The 18798-nt window shown below is 48.3% G+C and overlaps 1 protein-coding gene across 6 annotated transcripts in view; it reads right to left on the bottom strand.

Annotated features, from left to right (window-relative positions):
- Nucleotides 1–18798, bottom strand: part of LOC137437722 (arf-GAP with Rho-GAP domain, ANK repeat and PH domain-containing protein 1) — a 191189-nt gene that overhangs the window by 41770 nt on the left and 130621 nt on the right. For all 6 annotated transcript variants that reach the window (XM_068132286.2, XM_068132288.2, XM_068132289.2 and 3 more), the window contains exons 19-20: nt 7461–7659; nt 5390–5453 (exon numbers count right to left, since the gene is read on the bottom strand). In XM_068132286.2, coding sequence (XP_067988387.2) covers nt 5390–5453; nt 7461–7659 — 263 coding nt within the window. The remainder of the gene's footprint in view (nt 1–5389; nt 5454–7460; nt 7660–18798) is intronic.

Raw genomic sequence — 18798 nt, 5'->3', positions numbered from 1 at the left:
TACTCCAGGAAATCCCAGGATTACCCACCCAAAATATCGTTGCGATCGGTTCAGCCGTTTTTGCGGTACCTTCGAACGGACGGACAGACGGACGGACGGACATTTGGTGAATTATAGTAAGATACTGTAGCGGCTACCGCTGGGTTTTCACAATCGCCTTGCACCTATCAAGGACGCGGAGCGATCACCATGCCGGGCTCGTCCAGGACGCCCGGGCAGGCTCGCCCTCAACTTGCCAGGCCGCAGCCAGGACGCTGGGCCACGCCCCCTCTCGCCTTTCCTGGGCAAACGCTCCAGGATAATATGTATATATATTGCTGCCCGATAAACGGGCTTTTCAGAGTGCCTGAGTGTTTGGTTTGATTAAAGCAACTCGGATGAATTCCAGCTTTTTGTCACGTCCATTCTTCCGATCGACGTGGGAGCCCCAGCTCCTTCATTGGTGACCTACCGACATGGACACGGCAGTCGCCCTTAAACTGCCTACCTTCTGGGAGGCTCACGCGGCGGTTTGGTTCGCACAGGCGGATTCCCTGTTCGCCCTGCGAGGCATCACGGCCGACGACACCCGCTTCCACCATGTGGTAACAGCGCTCGGTTCGGCCACCGCGGCCCGCGCCCTGAGCCTCCTCGAGAGCCCGCCAGCCGCTGACAAATATGGCGCGATTAAGAAGCTTCTCCTCGACGCTTTTGCCCTCCCATCGGCGGAACGCGCACGGCGCCTGCTCGACCTGCCCGAGCTCGGCGACACACGCCCTTCCGAGCGAATGGACTACATGCTTTCACTGCTCGGCGAGCACTCTCCGGCATTCCTGTTCCGGGAGCTGTTCCTCCGTCAGCTGCCTAACCCGGTACGCCTCGCCCTGGCAAGCACGACGATCACAGAACCCCGGGCCCTTGCCAGAGAAGCCGACAAGATCTCCGCCGCAGGACAGCGCATCGCAGCGGCAACATGGGACCCACCGCCGTCCGACGCAACACCCATGGCGCCCGAGCACCCGGCACGGTCGACGACCGAACTGCCGACGCAATTGGCGGCCGCTACACCGAGCCGACCACCTCCAGCACGACGACCGGGGCCTCCACCTGACCAAGCGTGGTGTTACTATCATGCCAGGTTCGGACAGAAGGCCCGGACATGCTGACCCCCGTGCACCTTCGGCAGGCCGGGAAACGGCCGGGCCGGCGTTCATTACCAGCCATGAGCGCCGGCCACACGGGCAACTTACTGTTCATCACGGATAAAGCGTCCGGACGGCGCTTCCTGTGCGACACCGGCGCCCAACTGAGCGTCATACCCGCCTCTGACCAGGACAGGCAATCCGCGGTTTGCGGCCCCTCCTTGGTTGCGGCCAACGGATCGACCATCCGCACCTTCGGCCCGCGCAACGTCACCCTCTGCTTCGGCAGCCAACGCTTTGCTTGGACGTTTGTAACCGCAAACGTGCCCATGGCTCTGCTAGGCGCCGACTTCCTCTGCGCACACGGACTGCTGGTGGACGTCCAACGGCGTCGTTTAATCAACGCCGAAACCTTCAGCTCCCTGGTATACACATTGAACAGCTCCGCGCCGACCGAGCTGGCATGCGCCGTCCCGGCGGCGAACGAGTTTGCTCGCCTGCTCACGGAGTTCCCGGCCCTCACGCGGCCGACGTTTTCGGCCGTCGCAGTACGGCATGGGATCGAGCACCACATACCAACCACGGGCCCGCCGGTCTACGCCAGGGCCCGCCGCCTCGACCCAGCCAAGCTCGCCGTGGCGAAGGTCGAATTTGACGCGTTGGAGCACCTCGGCATCGTGCGGCGCTCCGATAGCGCGTGGGCCTCGCCACTGCACATCGTGCCAAAGCCGGGGGGTGGATGGCGCCCGTGTGGCGACTACCGCCGTCTCAATGACGCTACCACCCCCGACAGGTACCCGATCCCGCATATCCAAGACTTCTCCGCCCGTCTGGCGGGACGGGTCATTTTTTCGAAAATTGATCTCATACGGGGATATCACCAGGTACCTGTCAGGGCGGCCGACGTCCCTAAAACGGCAGTCATCACGCCGTTCGGCTTATTCGAATTCTTGCGGATGCCGTTTGGTCTCAAGAACGCGGCTCAGGCGTTCCAGCGCTTGATGGACGGCGTGCTGCGTGACCTGCCGTTCCTTTTCGTTTACCTGGACGACATCCTCGTCGCCAGCACGTCCCGGGCCGAGCACCTCCTCCACCTCCGAACACTGTTCGGGCGCCTCAGCGAGCACGGCCTCATCGTCAACCCGGCCAAATGCCACTTCGGCACGACGGCCGTTGATTTTTTGGGCCACCACATCACCAAGAACGGGGCCGTGCCGCCGCCAACCAAGGTCGAGGCCATCACCACGTTCCCGCGTCCCCGCACCATAAAGGCCCTGCAGGAATTCCTGGGAATGGTGAATTTTTATCACCACTTCGTGCCCCGCGCTGCTCAACTCATGCGGCCCCTCTACGAAGCCCTCCGGGGCAAGCCGGCCAAGCACGACATCGCCTGGTCCGCAGCAATGGATGCGGCCTTCCAAAGCTCAAAGCGGGCCCTCGCCGACGCAACACTGCTCGCTCACCCGGTGCTCAACGCTCCCATCGCCCTCACCACGGATGCCTCCGACTACGCGGTGGGCGCCGTACATGAGCAATGGGTGAACGGGGTTTGGCAGCCACTCGCTTTTTTCAGCCGGCAGCTCCGGCCGAACGAGCTCAAATACAGCACGTTTGACCGGGAGCTCCTCGGTCTACACCTGGCCGTCCGCCATTTCCGCCACCTCCTGGAGGGCCGACCTTTCACGGCGTTCGTCGACCACAAGCCGTTGGTTTACGCCATGGCCAAGGTCACGGAGCCGTGGTCGGCCCGCCAACAGCGCCACCTGTCCGCCGTGTCGGAGTTTACCACGGACATCCGGCACGTCGCCGGCAAAAACAACGCCGTGGCCGACTGTCTTTCCCGGGCCAGCGCGAACGCGGTCCACCTGGGCGTGGACTTTGCGCTTATGGCGGCGGACCAAACCACCGACACCACGGTGCAAGCCCTCCGGGCGGCGGACACGGGCCTCCGCCTGGCCGACATCCCCTTCGCGGACACTGTCCTGCTCTGCGACGTCTCCCAAGGCCAGCCTCGCCCCATCGTGCCCGTCACCTGGCAACGCCGCATCTTCGCCTCCCTCCACGGCCTTTCCCACCCGGGCCGGAAAGCTTCCCAGAAGCTGGTGTCGGCGCGATTCGTCTGGCACGGCCTTCGTCGGGACGTCCGCGATTGGACCAGCACCTGCACGGCCTGCCAACGGGCCAAGATCCACCGACACACCCAGGCCCCGCTGGCACCTTTCACCGTGCCCGAACGACGTTTCGACCACGTCAACGTGGATCTGGTGGGCCCCCTCCCCCTGTCACGGGGGTTCACACACCTGCTCACCATGGTGGACAGGACCACCAGGTGGCCGGAGGCCGTTCCCCTCGTCTCCACCACCACCGCCGACGTGGCGCAGGCTTTCATCGCCACCTGGGTCGCCCGCTTCGGCGCACCGGCGGACATCTCGTCAGACCGCGGACCACAGTTCACCTCCGAGCTGTGGGGCGCGGTCGCCCGCAACCTGGGGGTCAAGCTCCACCGTACTACGGCCTACCACCCCCAAGCAAACGGGTTGTGCGAGCGATTCCACCGCTCCATGAAGGCCGCGCTCATGGCCGGCCTTCAAGACGGCGGTTGGGCCGACCGGCTGCCGTGGGTCCTTTTGGGCCTCCGCACGGCCCCCAAGGAGGACCTCCAGGCATCCACCGCCGAGCTTGTCTATGGCCAGGCGCTACGCGTCCCGGGCGAATTCGTGCCCGACGCTACCAGTCCCTGGTCCGCAGCTCATCAGCGCTCGGACCTCCAGGAGGCCGCCCGACGGTTTGCCCCCGTGCCAACATCCCACCACGGTGACCCCCAGTCCTACGTCCCCCCAGCACTTCGCACAGCGGAGTATGTTTTTGTGCGTCACGACGCACATCGGGGGCCACTCCGGCCGCCGTACGACGGGCCCTTCCGGGTGCTGCGACGGGACGACAAGTCGTTCGTCATCGACATCGGCGCCAGGTCGGACCGGATTGCGGTGGACCGCCTCAAGCCGGCGCACGTGGACGTCGACCACCCACCACGGGTGGCCCTTCCGCCGCGGCGAGGCCGCCCCCCGTCCACGGTGCCCCCCACTCGACCGCCCACCACCACACCGGACCCCCTCCCACGACCCGCCAGGGGTCGCTTCGGCCGGGTCATCAGGACCCCCCTCAAATTGACCCTGCCGGTGCAAGTCGATTTTGGGGGGACATGTGTAGCGGCTACCGCTGGGTTTTCACAATCGCCTTGCACCTATCAAGGACGCGGAGCGATCACCATGCCGGGCTCGTCCAGGACGCTCGGGCAGGCCCGCGCTCAACTTGCCAGGCCCCGGTCGGGACGCCCGGGCATGCCCGGGCAGGCTCGCCCTCAACTTGCCAGGCCGCAGCCAGGACGCTGGGCCACGCCCCCTCTCGCCTTTCCTGGGCAAACGCTCCGGGATAATATGTATATATATTGCTGCCCGATAAACGGGCTTTTCAGAGTGCCTGAGTGTTTGGTTTGATTAAAGCAACTCGGATGAATTCCAGCTTTTTGTCGCGTCCATTCTTCCGATCGACGTGGGAGCCCCAGCTCCTTCAATACTTGTTTTAAGTTTGGTTGAAATCCCTTTAGTAGTTTTCCAATTATCGTGGTAAGAATGACCGATAACGGACATATGCACGGAGGGATGGACGGACACACACTGGGATGGAAAGCTGTATGGACAACCCAAAAACATGACCGTGTTTGAAAAAAAAAACATGAAAAAAAGAGGTTTTGATGATGAGAATAATGCAAAGATAAATTAATAAATGCAAGGAGAGTTGGCTGTATAGCTTAGAGGTGTGCACACGAGCATTTACACTTTATTGCACGAGTATGAATCTCGACCCAGTTAAATGTGTCACCTTGGTGTTCTGCATGCAGGGCGAGGTAACAATGTGCTGACATGTCTGTCAGCACTGGCAGTTGAGGGACATTAAATATCATAGGGTGTATTTTGTAAAGAGTAGGTGAGTCACTGTCACAGTCACCCTCAATAAATCACAATTTCCTGCCCAAATCACATTGTTTAATGCCAGGCCTAGTTAGCCAGTTTGTGAAAGACATGGATCAAAGGTGTTCCATAGGGGAACGATTGGGGCTATTAAAGAGGGAGAAGGTGGAGCTGCAGCAAATGACAATCCAACTTCCTGGTATCCACCTTTCTTGAGCCGCAACCAATTAGAACAGGAAATCAAAACAAACAAAGAGATAAGCAGATGAGCAAAAACTTGAGGCGGACCAATTTTACCGTCTCTTTTCGCTCAGGATGAGCACTTCCTTCCGGCCATTGTTTTCCACAGGGCTGCCGAGAGCTGCAAACAGAAAACATAATGACTGTTAGTCCAACAATGCGTGTCGACCTAAAAGCTGCAGACCTGAGAGTTTGCCTTTACAGCCAACATCGCCATGTCATTGTTATGATGATTTATTTTCCTCCTGATCTGCAGGTCTGTTGGTTTGGGAATAAAAGCTAGTGTCAGACTGATCTCCATTTAGTGTTCCTGAAAGGTTAAATGTGATCTTTGTAGCTGTAGTAACACGATAGTGGAAGTAACCTCACATGTTGAATATCTTTTTTTAACTTTTAATTAATTTCTTAACTAATAATTTCATAAATTTTAATATAATATTAATTAATTTTATTAATTGATTTTTAACCATGGGTCTGCCATCTGGTAAATAGAGCGGATTGGGAAAAAAAAACGCGCACTCCCAGGACTGTAACATATCAAGATAGTGTGTATTAGGCATGAGGAGTTACTTTCTAATAAAATAGGGAATCGTTCAGATCTGAGACACACAAGTGATAATGGGAATATCACGATGGTTCCTTCTCGAGAGTGAGCGAGATATGTTAAAAACAAAATTTGGTAATTCCTTGTGGAATGGCGCTTTGCTTTCCCTGCTGACATAGTGCTGAGACCTAAGGGGAAGGAAAGCCTCTGCGATGGCATCGGCAAGCTGGTGAAGTTACAGACTGAAGGTATTTAAAGCGGTACATGGTAAAACATGGTGCAAATCAAAGAAGCTCCATATGTAAAATACATTCAGAACTAGAACGGCACTCAGTGGAGAGCATACCTCCGCCTGGTGAACAGTTTACTTTTGTATCCCACTGATAGGCCGGATCTGGATTTGAACCTGAACCAAAATCTAATCGGCTTGTTCTTGTCACCTAACCAACTCATCCGCCAAGTTTATTCATAACTTGTCCATAACTTTTTTAAATATCATGTTATATATCGCTTTTCACCCGATCTCTCAATGGTGAAGAATCACTTAAAATTTAAATAATTATTTTAACCGAATCCATATTCAGATCTTCAACAAATTCGAAACAATTAGTCCTTTTCACACACACAACCTTTCCACCAAGTTTCGTCCAAATCCGTCCACAACTTTTTGAGATATCCTGATATATCATTTTTGGCCATATTACTCAATGGTGAAGAATCACTTTAAAAATTCTACTAGCTGGATCCGGATCCAGGTATTCACCAAAATCTAATCTATTCTTCCTTGTCAAACACACAACCTGTCCAACAAGTTTCGTCCAAATATGTCCATAACTTTTTGCGATATCCTGCTATATGTTGGTTTTAGCCCTATCTTCAAATGGCGAAGAATCACTTAAAAAATCAAATAATTATCATATCCGAATCCATATTCAGATCCTCACCAAAATCTATTCGATTAGTCCTTGTCAGACACCCAACCTGTCCACCAAGTTTCGTTCAAATCCGTCCATAACTTTTTGAGATATCCTGCTATGTATCGTTGTTAGCCCTATCTCCCAATGGTGAAGAATACTTAAAAATTCTGGTAACCGGATCCGAATCCGGATCTTCACCAAAATCGAATCGTTTTGTCCTTGTCACACGTGCTACCTCTATGTGAAATTTCGTCTGAATCTGTCCACAACTTTTTGAGATATCTTGTTCACAAACGGACAGACAAACAGGCAGACAGGGGTTGAAAACATAACCTCCATCCACCTTTGGTGGCGGAGGTAATGAGAATGCGTTTTATATTGTAGAGAAAGAGGGGAGGGTGGTGGAGGCCCACACTCTTGAAAGAGCATTGGACCACTCACAGCAAGTCGCGAATGTTTCCGTGGTTAAGAAGCAATCCTGGAAAGGTCACCACTCCGTTACAGGATATGGAAAATTCTCCTGAGCTGCCCATGGAACTCGAGGTCATAACGGTGAGAGTAATGCAACAAGGCTTTATCCACTCACCACCAAGCCGCATTATAAGGGGAAATGGACGGGGTGGGGTTAGGTACTGTTAAAATCACCCTCATGCAGCTCAATACTCACCAAGTTCCTGAAGCTTGTGGAGATTGATGTGTTCGAGTTCAGCAGTAGGCTCGGGAGGGCAGAAGTGCAACTGGCTTCCCTCTAGCATGAACCAGCCGAGACGCCATGCTTCACAAGCATAGCCATCCTTGTAACGCAAGCGCCCGACACGGTCAAGGTGCCTGTGAAGTTGTGCGGCCACATTCTGCGGCACAAAGGACTGTGGGATGGGAGAGAACGGGGTGACCATAGGAAATAAACAAGAATGTAGTGAAATTATACCAAAGTTGAACCCAGGAGAGTTACTCACTTCAGCCACTGAAGGGCGTCTATAAAACCTGGGACGTCCGCGACGCGGAGCCACACCTGTGACATTTACTTTACATGTAGTCTTGAATGGTACGTATATGCTAGACTCGCACATATATGCAAGACTCGCTTGCTTTGTCTATTATTATCGGTCTGCTCAGTATGATACCAAGATCCTCCTGATATCTATTGCATGATTGTATTTTACAGGATGATGTCAAAGATCTAATTGAGATTAAACCTACCTATGGGACAAGTTGTGGATCTGGTTGATTTTCACAACACTTAATCTCAATTAAGATCTACGGAAATGGCGGGACACAAGATGATCAACGTACCGATACTCGGCTCCGACCCACAAGCTGAGGAGTCGGGCTCGGTGTTCGCTCACTGGCTCAAAACGCTGGAGAACCAGTTCGGCGCCCAGGATGCCGTACCCACCGCTGAAACGAAGCTGTCTGTGCTACAGACCAAAGTCGACCACAACGTTTACAGGAGCATCGTTCGATGTACGACGTACGATGCCGCCGTGGAAGAGCTAAAGCGACTCTACATTAAGAAGCGGAGCGTGGTGTACAACCGGCATCTGCTCGCCACGTGACGTCAACAGCCAACCGAGTCGATCGACCGCTTCGCTCAGGAGCTGCGGCACCTCCTCGCGGACAGTACTCAAGAGGTATGGACACACGAGCAAGTCCAGGACGATCTTGTCCGAGACGCTTTCGTCTCCGGAATCAGCTCTACAGATCTGAGACTCAGGCTCCTGAAGAAAGCTGACCTAACGTTCGCGGAGGCTCTATGGGTGGCCAACGTTTACACTGAGGCCGGAAACAATCCACCGCTTATGACTACTCTCGGATCGTTGCGGGGACTACTCAACTCGCGCGACTGGAGAGGGCTACCGCCGAGGATACGGGTGCGGACTCGACTACGGCCGAGCCCCTGGCCACTCCCAAGGTGGACTCGGATTCTGGCCTAGCTGCAGCTACAGCAGCCCCGCCCAGGCCTGACCGGAACGCGACGTGTTACTTTTGTGGCAACCGGCAGCATCCCAGGTCAGCATGTCCGGCTCGGGAAGCCATATGCCATTTGTGTTCTACAAAAGGACACTTTGCTAAAGTCTGCAAGAAGGCCGCGCGGGGCACTCGAGCATGCGCGACCTTGAACGGGCTAATCGCCGAGCCAGCGGACCGAGCACGGAGCGGGGCGCCTCACCCGGCCTTGATGAGCTGTCCTCCTCCTCCCGGGCCCCTGGCTGCACGCATGTCCTTGGTGAAATACATCGGGCCGCCACAACACATGTCGCGAACGCGACCGGCCGCGGAGCGATCGACCTTGACTGGCGTTCGAACGCCTTCCTCAAACAAACAAAAAGTGCCGGCTTTGAAAGCTCCTGCGCATGCGCCGTCTGACGGCAGTGAAAGTACAATTGACTGCGATCTTTCGCAAGTTACACGAGCGCCCTCTGATGGCAGCTCGTACGAATTACACGCTCTTGATCGAGCACATGTTGACTGCGATCTTTCGCACGTGACACGAGCGCCATCTGACGGCGGCTCGTACGAATTACACGCTCTTGGATCGGCACGTCCAACTATGCGTTTGGCATGGGGGCCCTCCGGAGGCTCCTTCGACGACCGGAAAACTGCAGCCGGTGTGGGATCCACGCGTGAGGCGCGATCTTCTCGCTCGGACGGCGCAATACCTGCCGGATCTTCTGGCCTTGACCAGGCCATTATCCCTCTCTTGGTTGAAGGCATTTTTGCACGGGCCCTAATTGACACAGGATCTACGGATAGTTTCATCGATCAGCGGCTGGTGCGTCAACATGGTTGGCCGGTCATCGGGACTACACGACGGATCTTCATGGCCTCCCAGGGACTTCGGCTAAGCACGAAGGGGGAATGTCGATTAAAACTTGTGATAAACGGACGCATGTTTTCCGATGTACATCTCATGGTCTTGCCTGCCTTATGTGCCGACATCCTGTTAGGACACGATTTCCTTAAGCGACATGGACGTTTGGAAATTGAATTCGGTGGGACGGACACGCTTGCTGTATGTGCACTAGCGAAAATGGAAACTGAGCCTCTTTCGCTGTTCCCCAACCTGACCACTGACCGCTCCTGTAGCAGTAAAATCGCGGCGCTACTCACGAGCGGACGCGCAATTCATTGCGGAAGAAACGGCCCAACTCTTAAAGGACGGTGTCATCGAACCTAGCCGGTCGCTGTGGCGGGCCTAGGTCTTAGTGGTGCGAAGTGAGGCCCATCGCCGGCGCATGGTAATCGACTACTCACAGACGGTTAATCGCTTTACACAGCTGGACGCCTACCCCTTACCGGGGATGGACACGCTAGTACGACTGGTGGCCCAGTACTCCGTCTACAGCACTCTCGATCTGCGTAGTGCGTATCATCAGATCCCCATCTCTAGGGCTGATCGCATCTACACCGCCTTTGAATCGGGTCAAAGGTTATACCAGTTCACCCGATTACCTTTTGGGGTAACGAACGGGGTCTCCTGTTTTCAGAGGGCTATGGACGACCTCGTTACGAAGGAGAACTTGACAGATGTCTTCGTCTATCTGGACAATCTTACGGTTTGTGGGTATGACCAGGAGCATCACGATGCTAATCTGAGGCGCTTCCTCGAGGTCGCGCATAGGTATCGCCTAACCATGAATGAGGTGAAGTGTCGTTACTCTCAACGCACGATAGATCTTCTGGGGTACACCGTGACCCATGGCTCTGTCTCTCCGGATAAGGAGCGTCTGCGACCTTTGCTCGATATGGCCCCGCCTGGCGATCGAGCTTCGCTGAAGCGTGCTCTCGGGCTGTTCGCCCACTATTCGAAGTGGGTGCAAAATTTCTCCGCGAAGCTCCGCCCCCTTGTGGCCTGCGACACGTTCCCCATGAGCCCGGCCGCCTTCGCGGCCTTCGGGGGCCTTAAGGCCGACATCGCTGGCACCGCTGTGGCGACAATCGACGAGAGCGAATCTTTCGTCGTAGAAAGTGATGCCTCGGATCATGCGATAGCGGCGACTCTCTCCCAAGGGGGGCGCCCGGTGGCTTTCTTTTCGCGGACTCTCACCTCTGCTGAGCGGAGGCATTCGTCTGTCGAAAAGGAAGCGTACGCGATCGTCGAGTCGATTCGGCGGTGGCGACCGTACTTAATCGGGCGATGCTTCCAAATCATCACGGACCAACAAAGCGTTGCGTTCATGTACGACACCTTGCATGCTCAACGTATTAAGAATGAGAAAATCACTCGCTGGCGTATCGAACTCGCCGACTTCTGCTACACCATCAAATACCGCCCGGGGAAGGATAACCTGGTCGCCGACGCCTTATCGAGGCCGGCTACGTGCGCGGGGATCATAACTTTGGAGGGGCTGCGCACTCTGCACGACACTATGTGTCATCCGGGGGTGACGCGTTTCGCTCATTTTGTGCGTAGTAGTAATCTGCCGTACTCGGTTGAGGACATCCGCCGGATCTGCCGTGACTGCGCTATATGTGCGGAACTCAAACCGCGTTTTTACAACCCTCCCATGGGGTCGCTGGTTAGGGCTACTAGACCGTGGGAGAGATTGGCGATGGATTTCAAAGGACCGCTGACGGTGTCGAGCAACTCTCGTTATCTGCTCACTATCGTTGATGAGTACTCGCGATTCCCCTTTGCTTATACGTGTGGGGATATGACGGCTGCCACTGTCATACGGTGCCTGCAGAATATGTTTTCTATGTTTGGGTATCCGGCCTACATGCATACCGATCGGGGTGCGGTGTTCCTGTCGCAGGAGGTGAGGGGTTATTTGCTCCAAAATAATGTTGCTTCGAGTTACACCACACCGTACAGACCCCACGCGAATGGGCAGATCGAACGCTTCAATGGGATTATATGGAGGGCCGTCACTCTAAGCCTCCGGACCCTCGGCCGGGGTCTCGATAAATGGGCTTGGTCGCTACCTGCGGCTCTGAACTCGATCCGGGCTCTCCTATGTACGGCCACCAACCAGACTCCTCACGAGCGACTGTTCCACCACCCTAGAAGCTCGGGTAGTATCCGATCTTTACCCAGCTGGCTCGCTGAGCCGGGGCCGGCTTATCTCAATCAAACGAGCGGTGCGCACGAGCAAGTACGACCCCTTTGTGGATAAGGCGCAGGTACTCCAGGCTAATCCCGAGCATGCTCGTGTGCTGACGGCAGATGGACGCGAGTCCACTGTCTCCGTACACCATCTCGCCCCTTGTGGGGTCAGTAGTGTAATAATGTTGCTTCTGGGACACCTCCGTTTAACATGGGAAATCCCTATCTAATGTCATTTACCCCCTTGTCTTTTTCAAAAATCATAAACACCTTTATTTCTCCCACCCTCATCTTTATGAACCTTTTGTCTGTAGTACCTATCCTTAATGTTGTTCATTAGACCACTCAAACACTACAAATATTTGTTTTCTCTTATAGACCTATCATCCTTCTTCTACATATCATCTGGCAGATTAATCTTTGACCCACTCAAACATTGACCCATTCACTTCCATATTAATTCTTTCCCTCCCTCATTGCCCCTAAACACCTATATTTCTCTCACCCTGTTCTTTACGAACCTTCTAACCTTTTGACATGTTATCCTTATTCATTAGACCACTTAAACACCTGTGATCCTTCTGACCTCATGGACCTTTTAACCTTTTACTCTTAATATCATCTGGTGAATATAACCCACTCAAACAACGACCCTACAAATATTTGTTTATGCGTGGGAAATAATTTAATTCTCCTACAACTCTCTTCACCATCTAATATATTAACAAAAAATATGTTTGAGTTTGGTTCTTTATTAAGATATTTTAACTGAGCTAAGATAAAATGGTAAACCTCCCTCAATGTTCTTGCTTGAGCGCCTCCAGTGCCACATACCATTTTTTGGTAAGCTCCGCCCACTTTTTGGTAAACCACGCCCATTTTTTACTAAGCCCCGCCCACTTTTTGTTAAGCCACGCCCACTTTTTACTAAGCCCCGCCCACTTTTGCTAAGCTCCTCCCATTTTTGCTAAGTCCCACCCACTTTATAAACTCTTCAGCATTGTATCATTTCCAGGTAATACATTACATCATTTTCAGGGAATTTCCATCACATCATTTCCAGTTAAGACACGCCCAGGGAATTTCCACAGGAAGACACACCCAGTCCTTATAAAAGGCACCGACCACACAGGCTTTTTCAAACACGCTTTCTGCTTCACTTGAGAATGGACTACTATGCCGAAATGGAATGGGATAACTTTGCTATTCCATGGAGTCCTACTACCTGTGTAGAACTCAACCTTCAGATTGATGAACTGGACTCGAACCTCTTATCAATGGAGGTAAGTTTGTTTATTTATTTATTTATTTATTTAATTTTTTTTTTTTTTTTTTTTTTTTTTTTTTTAAGATGAGACTCGTGTAAGAGTTAACAAAGTTTATTTTAATATTCATAGAGCTTGATTTATACAAATAAAAAATATTGTATTAAATTAATACATTGTTATTTTCTTTCACAGGAAATTGTATCTGAGATACGAAATGAAAATTCTGCTTTTAACACAACTTGGGATGAAGTTATTTTTTTGTTTGAAGACATTTTGAACAACCAAGACCCCCAGAACGAGTTCTACCTTGATGACCCAGCCAAAGAGTTATACCTTGGAGATCCACAAAATCCTGAAAAAGAGTTTTACCATGATGATACTTGTTGTGAGTTATCAAAACAAAACCCACTGAACAAGTTCTACCTTGATGAGCCAGAATACAAGTCATACATTGGAGACCCACAAATTTCTGAAAATTGGGAAAGGAGAGTTCTCCCTGATGGTCCGCAGTTATACTATGTGAGACACATCATAGAAACCCTAAAAAATTGGGCAAGGAGAGTTCTCCCTGATGGTCCGCAGTTATACTATGTGAGACACATCATAGAAACCCTAAAAAATTGGGCAAGGAGAGTTCTCCCTGATGGTCCGCAGTTATACTATGTGAGACACATCATAGAAACCCTAAAAAATTGGGCAAGGAGAGTTCTCCCTGATGGTCCGCAGTTATACTATGTGAGACACATCATAGAAACCCTAAAAAATTGGGCAAGGAGAGTTCTCCCTGATGGTCCGCAGTTATACTATGTGAGACACATCATAGAAACCCTAAAAAATTGGGAAAGGGAAGCTTTCCCTGATGGTCCGCAGTTATACTATGTGAGACTTATCACGGAAACCCCCAATATTTCTGAAAATTGTGGTTTTACCTTGGGGACTTGGAAAGATGGTTATATTTTTGGAGACTCGGAATGGGGGTTTTGTTTTGATGACTCGGAATGTGATACCTATCTTGGAGGCTCAACAGGAATGTGGTTATACCTTGGGAACTTGGAAAGTTGGTTTTATTTTGGAGACTCTACCTGTGGGGTTCCTCTTGGAGACTCTTTGGATTCTAAAGCAATGAACAATGTTCTTTATTTAATGACGCTTGATTTAAGCAATATCAAGAAAGTTCGAGGAAGAAAATGCTGGAAAATTCTTTCTTCCCATTTCTACTTCTTCAAACTTAAAAGCCTTGAAAGACAGAATTGGAGGAAGAGGAAAAAAAAAAAAGAAATACGTATTTAAAAAAGAAGAAAAGAAAGATTATGTTAGGGTTTGGGTGGGATTTTGAATGTGAGGGTTAGGGATGGGGTTGGGTTAGGGTTGGGATTTTGAATGTGAGGGTTAGGGTTGGGGTTGGGTTAGGGATGGGGTTGGGTTAGGGATGGGGTTGGGTTAGGGATGGGTTGGGTTAGGGTTGGGATTTTGAATGTGAGGGTTAGGGTTGGGGTTGGGTTAGGGATGGGATTGGGTTAGGGTTGGGATTTTGAATGTGAGGGTTAGGGATGGGTTGGGTTAGGGATGGGGTTGGGTTAGGGATGGGGTTGGGTTAGGGTTGGGGTTGGGTTAGGGATGGGGTTGGGTTAGGGATGGGGTTGGGTTAGGGATGGGGTTGGGTTAGGGATGGGGTTGGGTTAGGGATGGGGTTGGGTTAGGGATGGGTTGGGTTAGGGATGGGTTTGGGTTAGGGATGGGGTTGGGTTAGGGCTTGGGTTGGGTTAGGGTTTGTATATTATTATGACTCACTCGCACATACACACACACACAAAAGTTAAGCCCCAACTAAAAAGTTGTGGGATTCTGTGTTTGGGGTTCACAGATTTAAAAACGTATCCCCATTATACACACACAAAAGTTAAGCCCCAACTAAAAAGTTGTGGGATTCTGTGTTTGGGGTTCACAGATTTAAAAACGTATCCCCATTATACACACACAAAAGTTAAGCCCCAACTAAAAAGTTGTGGGATTCTGTGTTTGGGGTTCACAGATTTAAAAACGTATCCCCATTATACACACACAAAAGTTAAGCCCCAACTAAAAAGTTGTGGGATTCTGTGTTTGGGGTTCACAGATTTAAAAACGTATCCCCATTATACACACACAAAAGTTAAGCCCCAACTAAAAAGTTGTGGGATTCTGTGTTTGGGGTTCACAGATTTAAAAACGTATCCCCATTATACACACACAAAAGTTAAGCCCCAACTAAAAAGTTGTGGGATTCTGTGTTTGGGGTTCACAGATTTAAAAACGTATCCCCATTACATTTTATTTATTTATTTATTATTTTCAAGGGTATTATCTGCTTACTTGTGTTTTTTGTAATTCTTGTGAGTAAAATGAACCCAAGATTTCTTCTCCATTTAAATCATATAATTTGTAGGTCCAAGGGACTGTATCCATTACATCAATGATTTTAAATAATTCACGAGTCCATTTTTGTGTATAACCTTTCTCAAAATGACTTTTCCATTTGTATATTCTTACAATATCACCAACTTTAAACTTGGGCTTTCTCAAATTAATCTCCTTTTCATATTCTAATTTTGTAAATGTTTCTGATGGTTTTGATTGTGTTGATGAATGAACTGTATTATTGTAATTATCTACAATATCCTGAATTAAATACACCCATTTTTGAGAACCGAGTTGTGTGAATTTTTTATATAATTTCTCTTTTAAAGTACGATTAAAACGCTCAATAACAACTGCCTTTCCTTCATTAAAGGTGCTGTATAATTTAATACCCTTCCCCTTAAGAAATTTCATGAATATTTTGTTATAGAACTCTGTTCCCTCATCAGTCCATAACTTCTTTGGTTTCCTTTTATCCCGATCAAATATTAGCTTAAAGGCTAACATTAAAGTATCACCCCTTTTATTTTTTAAAGGGACAACCCAGGCAAATCTACTCCTCAAATCAATAACGGTTAAAGCATACCTGTATCCCCTGTCATTATTCAATTCAATTAAATCAGCGGACCATATGTGGTCAGTGTATTTAGAATAAACCTTCCTTCTTTTAAACTTTGTGATTATAGGTTTGTGTAATTCTTCAGCCAAAAGCTCCTCAGTCTTGATGGCATCATTAGAGCCTAATAGTTTTTTGAGGAATAACCAAGACCAAGTTTCAATTTAGCATTTATCAAATTTCTCACAATAAACCTATCAACTTTCTCTCTCAACGTTGGATTTTGTATCAAAGACAAATTATACAACATTTCGCTGTCGGCTTTATGTTTTTCAGTCAACGTAGTGGTTTTCCCATAAGCAATATCATGCTTCATACACACTTCGTCAACCCTATTTGTAGGTTTAGACCAAGGTTTAGGATTGTCAGCCTCATCTAATCTTTTATCCAAGTTTGTTCCTGGACCACAGAAAGAATACCCTGGAAGGTGTAATTCCCCTGGAATTCCAGTTGTTGTAAATTTACTTCCTGACAGAAACTTTTGTATGTCTCCTCCTCTTTTAGGAGAGATGAATTGGCACTTTTTAGAGCCACATACTTGACATATTCCTTTTTGATAAACTCTATTATTTTTAGCTTTAACATAAGAGATATTTTTAGATTTAGTTTTCTTTTTACATTTGAGACAATAACTCATATTTATTTATCAGAAAAATTCTGACAGAGTATCAAAACCTTTTTGGTTTTCAACATATACATTTCAATCTTTATTTTTAAAACATAAAGAATCCTAAGGAATGCCTTCACTCTCTCCTCCATTTATTTACAAATAAAAACTAACTAAAGTCAATGACACCAACATCATCAATCACATAATCTTTTCCTTCTTCTTCTTCTTCTTCTTCTTCACCACTTTCTCGTTTAAATCTCCTCCCTGAAATTGAAGACATTGACGTTGTTATTTTTGAAACCATTATCTTCATAAGAGTTGTTAATTCTTTAATTTCCTCTTCGGTGCGTTGAGATTGATTTATTTGCTGTAATACACTCAATCTTTTACGAATCTCACTGATTTCCATCTTTTTATATTTTTCCTCCCTCTCTCTTTGCTCCCTTTCCTCCCTCTCCTCCTTCTCCTTTTTCTCCCTCTCCTCCTTCTTCTTTTTCTCTCTTTCCTCCTTCTCCCTTTTCTCTCCTTCCTCCTTCTCCTTTTTCTCCCTCTCCTCCTCCTTTTTCTCCCTCTCCTCCTTCTCCTCCCTCTCCCTTTCCTCCTTCTCCTTTTTCTCTCTTTCCTCCTTCTCTTCTTCAATTCCTTCCTTAGCCCTTACAACCCTTGAGCTTGAGTCCCAAATAATATTATACATATACTCATCTGGATTTTGAGATATTCTTGTATCTATAATTATTTTTCTCATAATAGGATACCAATAAGATTTGTTGACGATTTCTAAAAGAGTTTTATATTTCATAACTTTGAGAAGTTCATTTTTATTTAATACTTTAAACAAGTCTCTATTTGTGGGTTTAACAATATCAGTATAAGGCCAGTTTTTAATGACAAAATTTCCATGTGTATGTTCCAATTCGTACGGTATGTAAAACCGAGCACCCTTTTCTTGTAGGTATCCTTGAATACAAAAATTATAATTCTCTTGTAGTCTTCTTCCTGCCATTTATGTATCAGAAATATATGTGAGATTAATATTATGACAGGTAATACCACCCCATCTTCCCACTACCAAATCGGTTTGTATTCCTCGGCTTTCTATCCTTATCTCATTACCTTCCTTCTTTGTCATGCGAACCATCGCTATACTATCATATATTTTTATTTTCTTAAAATCACGTATTTGTTGTTTACTAATTGTACTTCCACATAAATCCTTATCTTCACCAAGTGGATAATATTCTTCTTTACGAGACCGATTTAAATCATGTAGGTCTTCTAAGTTTATTGAAAAAGACCAATTATACCCTAAATCAGGCATATCATACCCCCATTTATTAATTCGCATATTAACTAAATGTCCTTCTTTATAAAATTCAATTGTAAGCAGGTAGTTAAATTCAATGAGGAAAGGTGTATGGTCAGTATAACCAGGTGTTGTGGTTGTAAATTTTACTTGTTTCACAAAACGTGCTGTTTTATTTAACAAGTGTGATAAATCACTGAATCTAATTAAGTCATTCGCATCTGTAGGGTTTGGATAATTGATTAATTTATAAGTATTCTTCATATTAATATTTTTACTTATACTATATTTTTGTCGTTCAGCCTGTGCCTTTGTATAATAATTTGATAAATCAATATCCTGAGAAGATTTTCCAAAGATAGAACCATCTTTTCCAACATAAGTCATTTATATTAGATTAAAAATGATATCATAAAAATTTTCATTATTGTTGAGTTGAAATAATACATATAAACATAATTGACCACAACATTTAGAATTAATTTCTTGAACTTGAAATGTTTGATAAACACCATTCTGTAAGAATTGTATTACTTCAACAGGTGGTGGCATACCATAACTATCAAAATAATATTTATCCTGACTATTATGAATACAAACCCAATGAGAACCATTCTGTGTGTCTAAATTCATAATAATATTCTTTGTATTCTTATTTATATGTATTAATTCATCTCTCATACAAATAACCACATTATCAATTTTTAGTGTTTTACAATACTTAGCTAGTTCTATATTTGACGTTGTATTCTTTCCAAATTGTT

Source organism: Myxine glutinosa, chromosome 12 (assembly GCF_964187855.1).
Source record: "Myxine glutinosa chromosome 12, kmMyxGlut1.1, whole genome shotgun sequence".
Classification (NCBI taxonomy): domain Eukaryota; kingdom Metazoa; phylum Chordata; class Myxini; order Myxiniformes; family Myxinidae; genus Myxine; species Myxine glutinosa.
The sequence above is the reverse complement of the archived record's forward strand: the minus strand, read 5'-3'. Positions and strand labels throughout refer to the sequence as shown.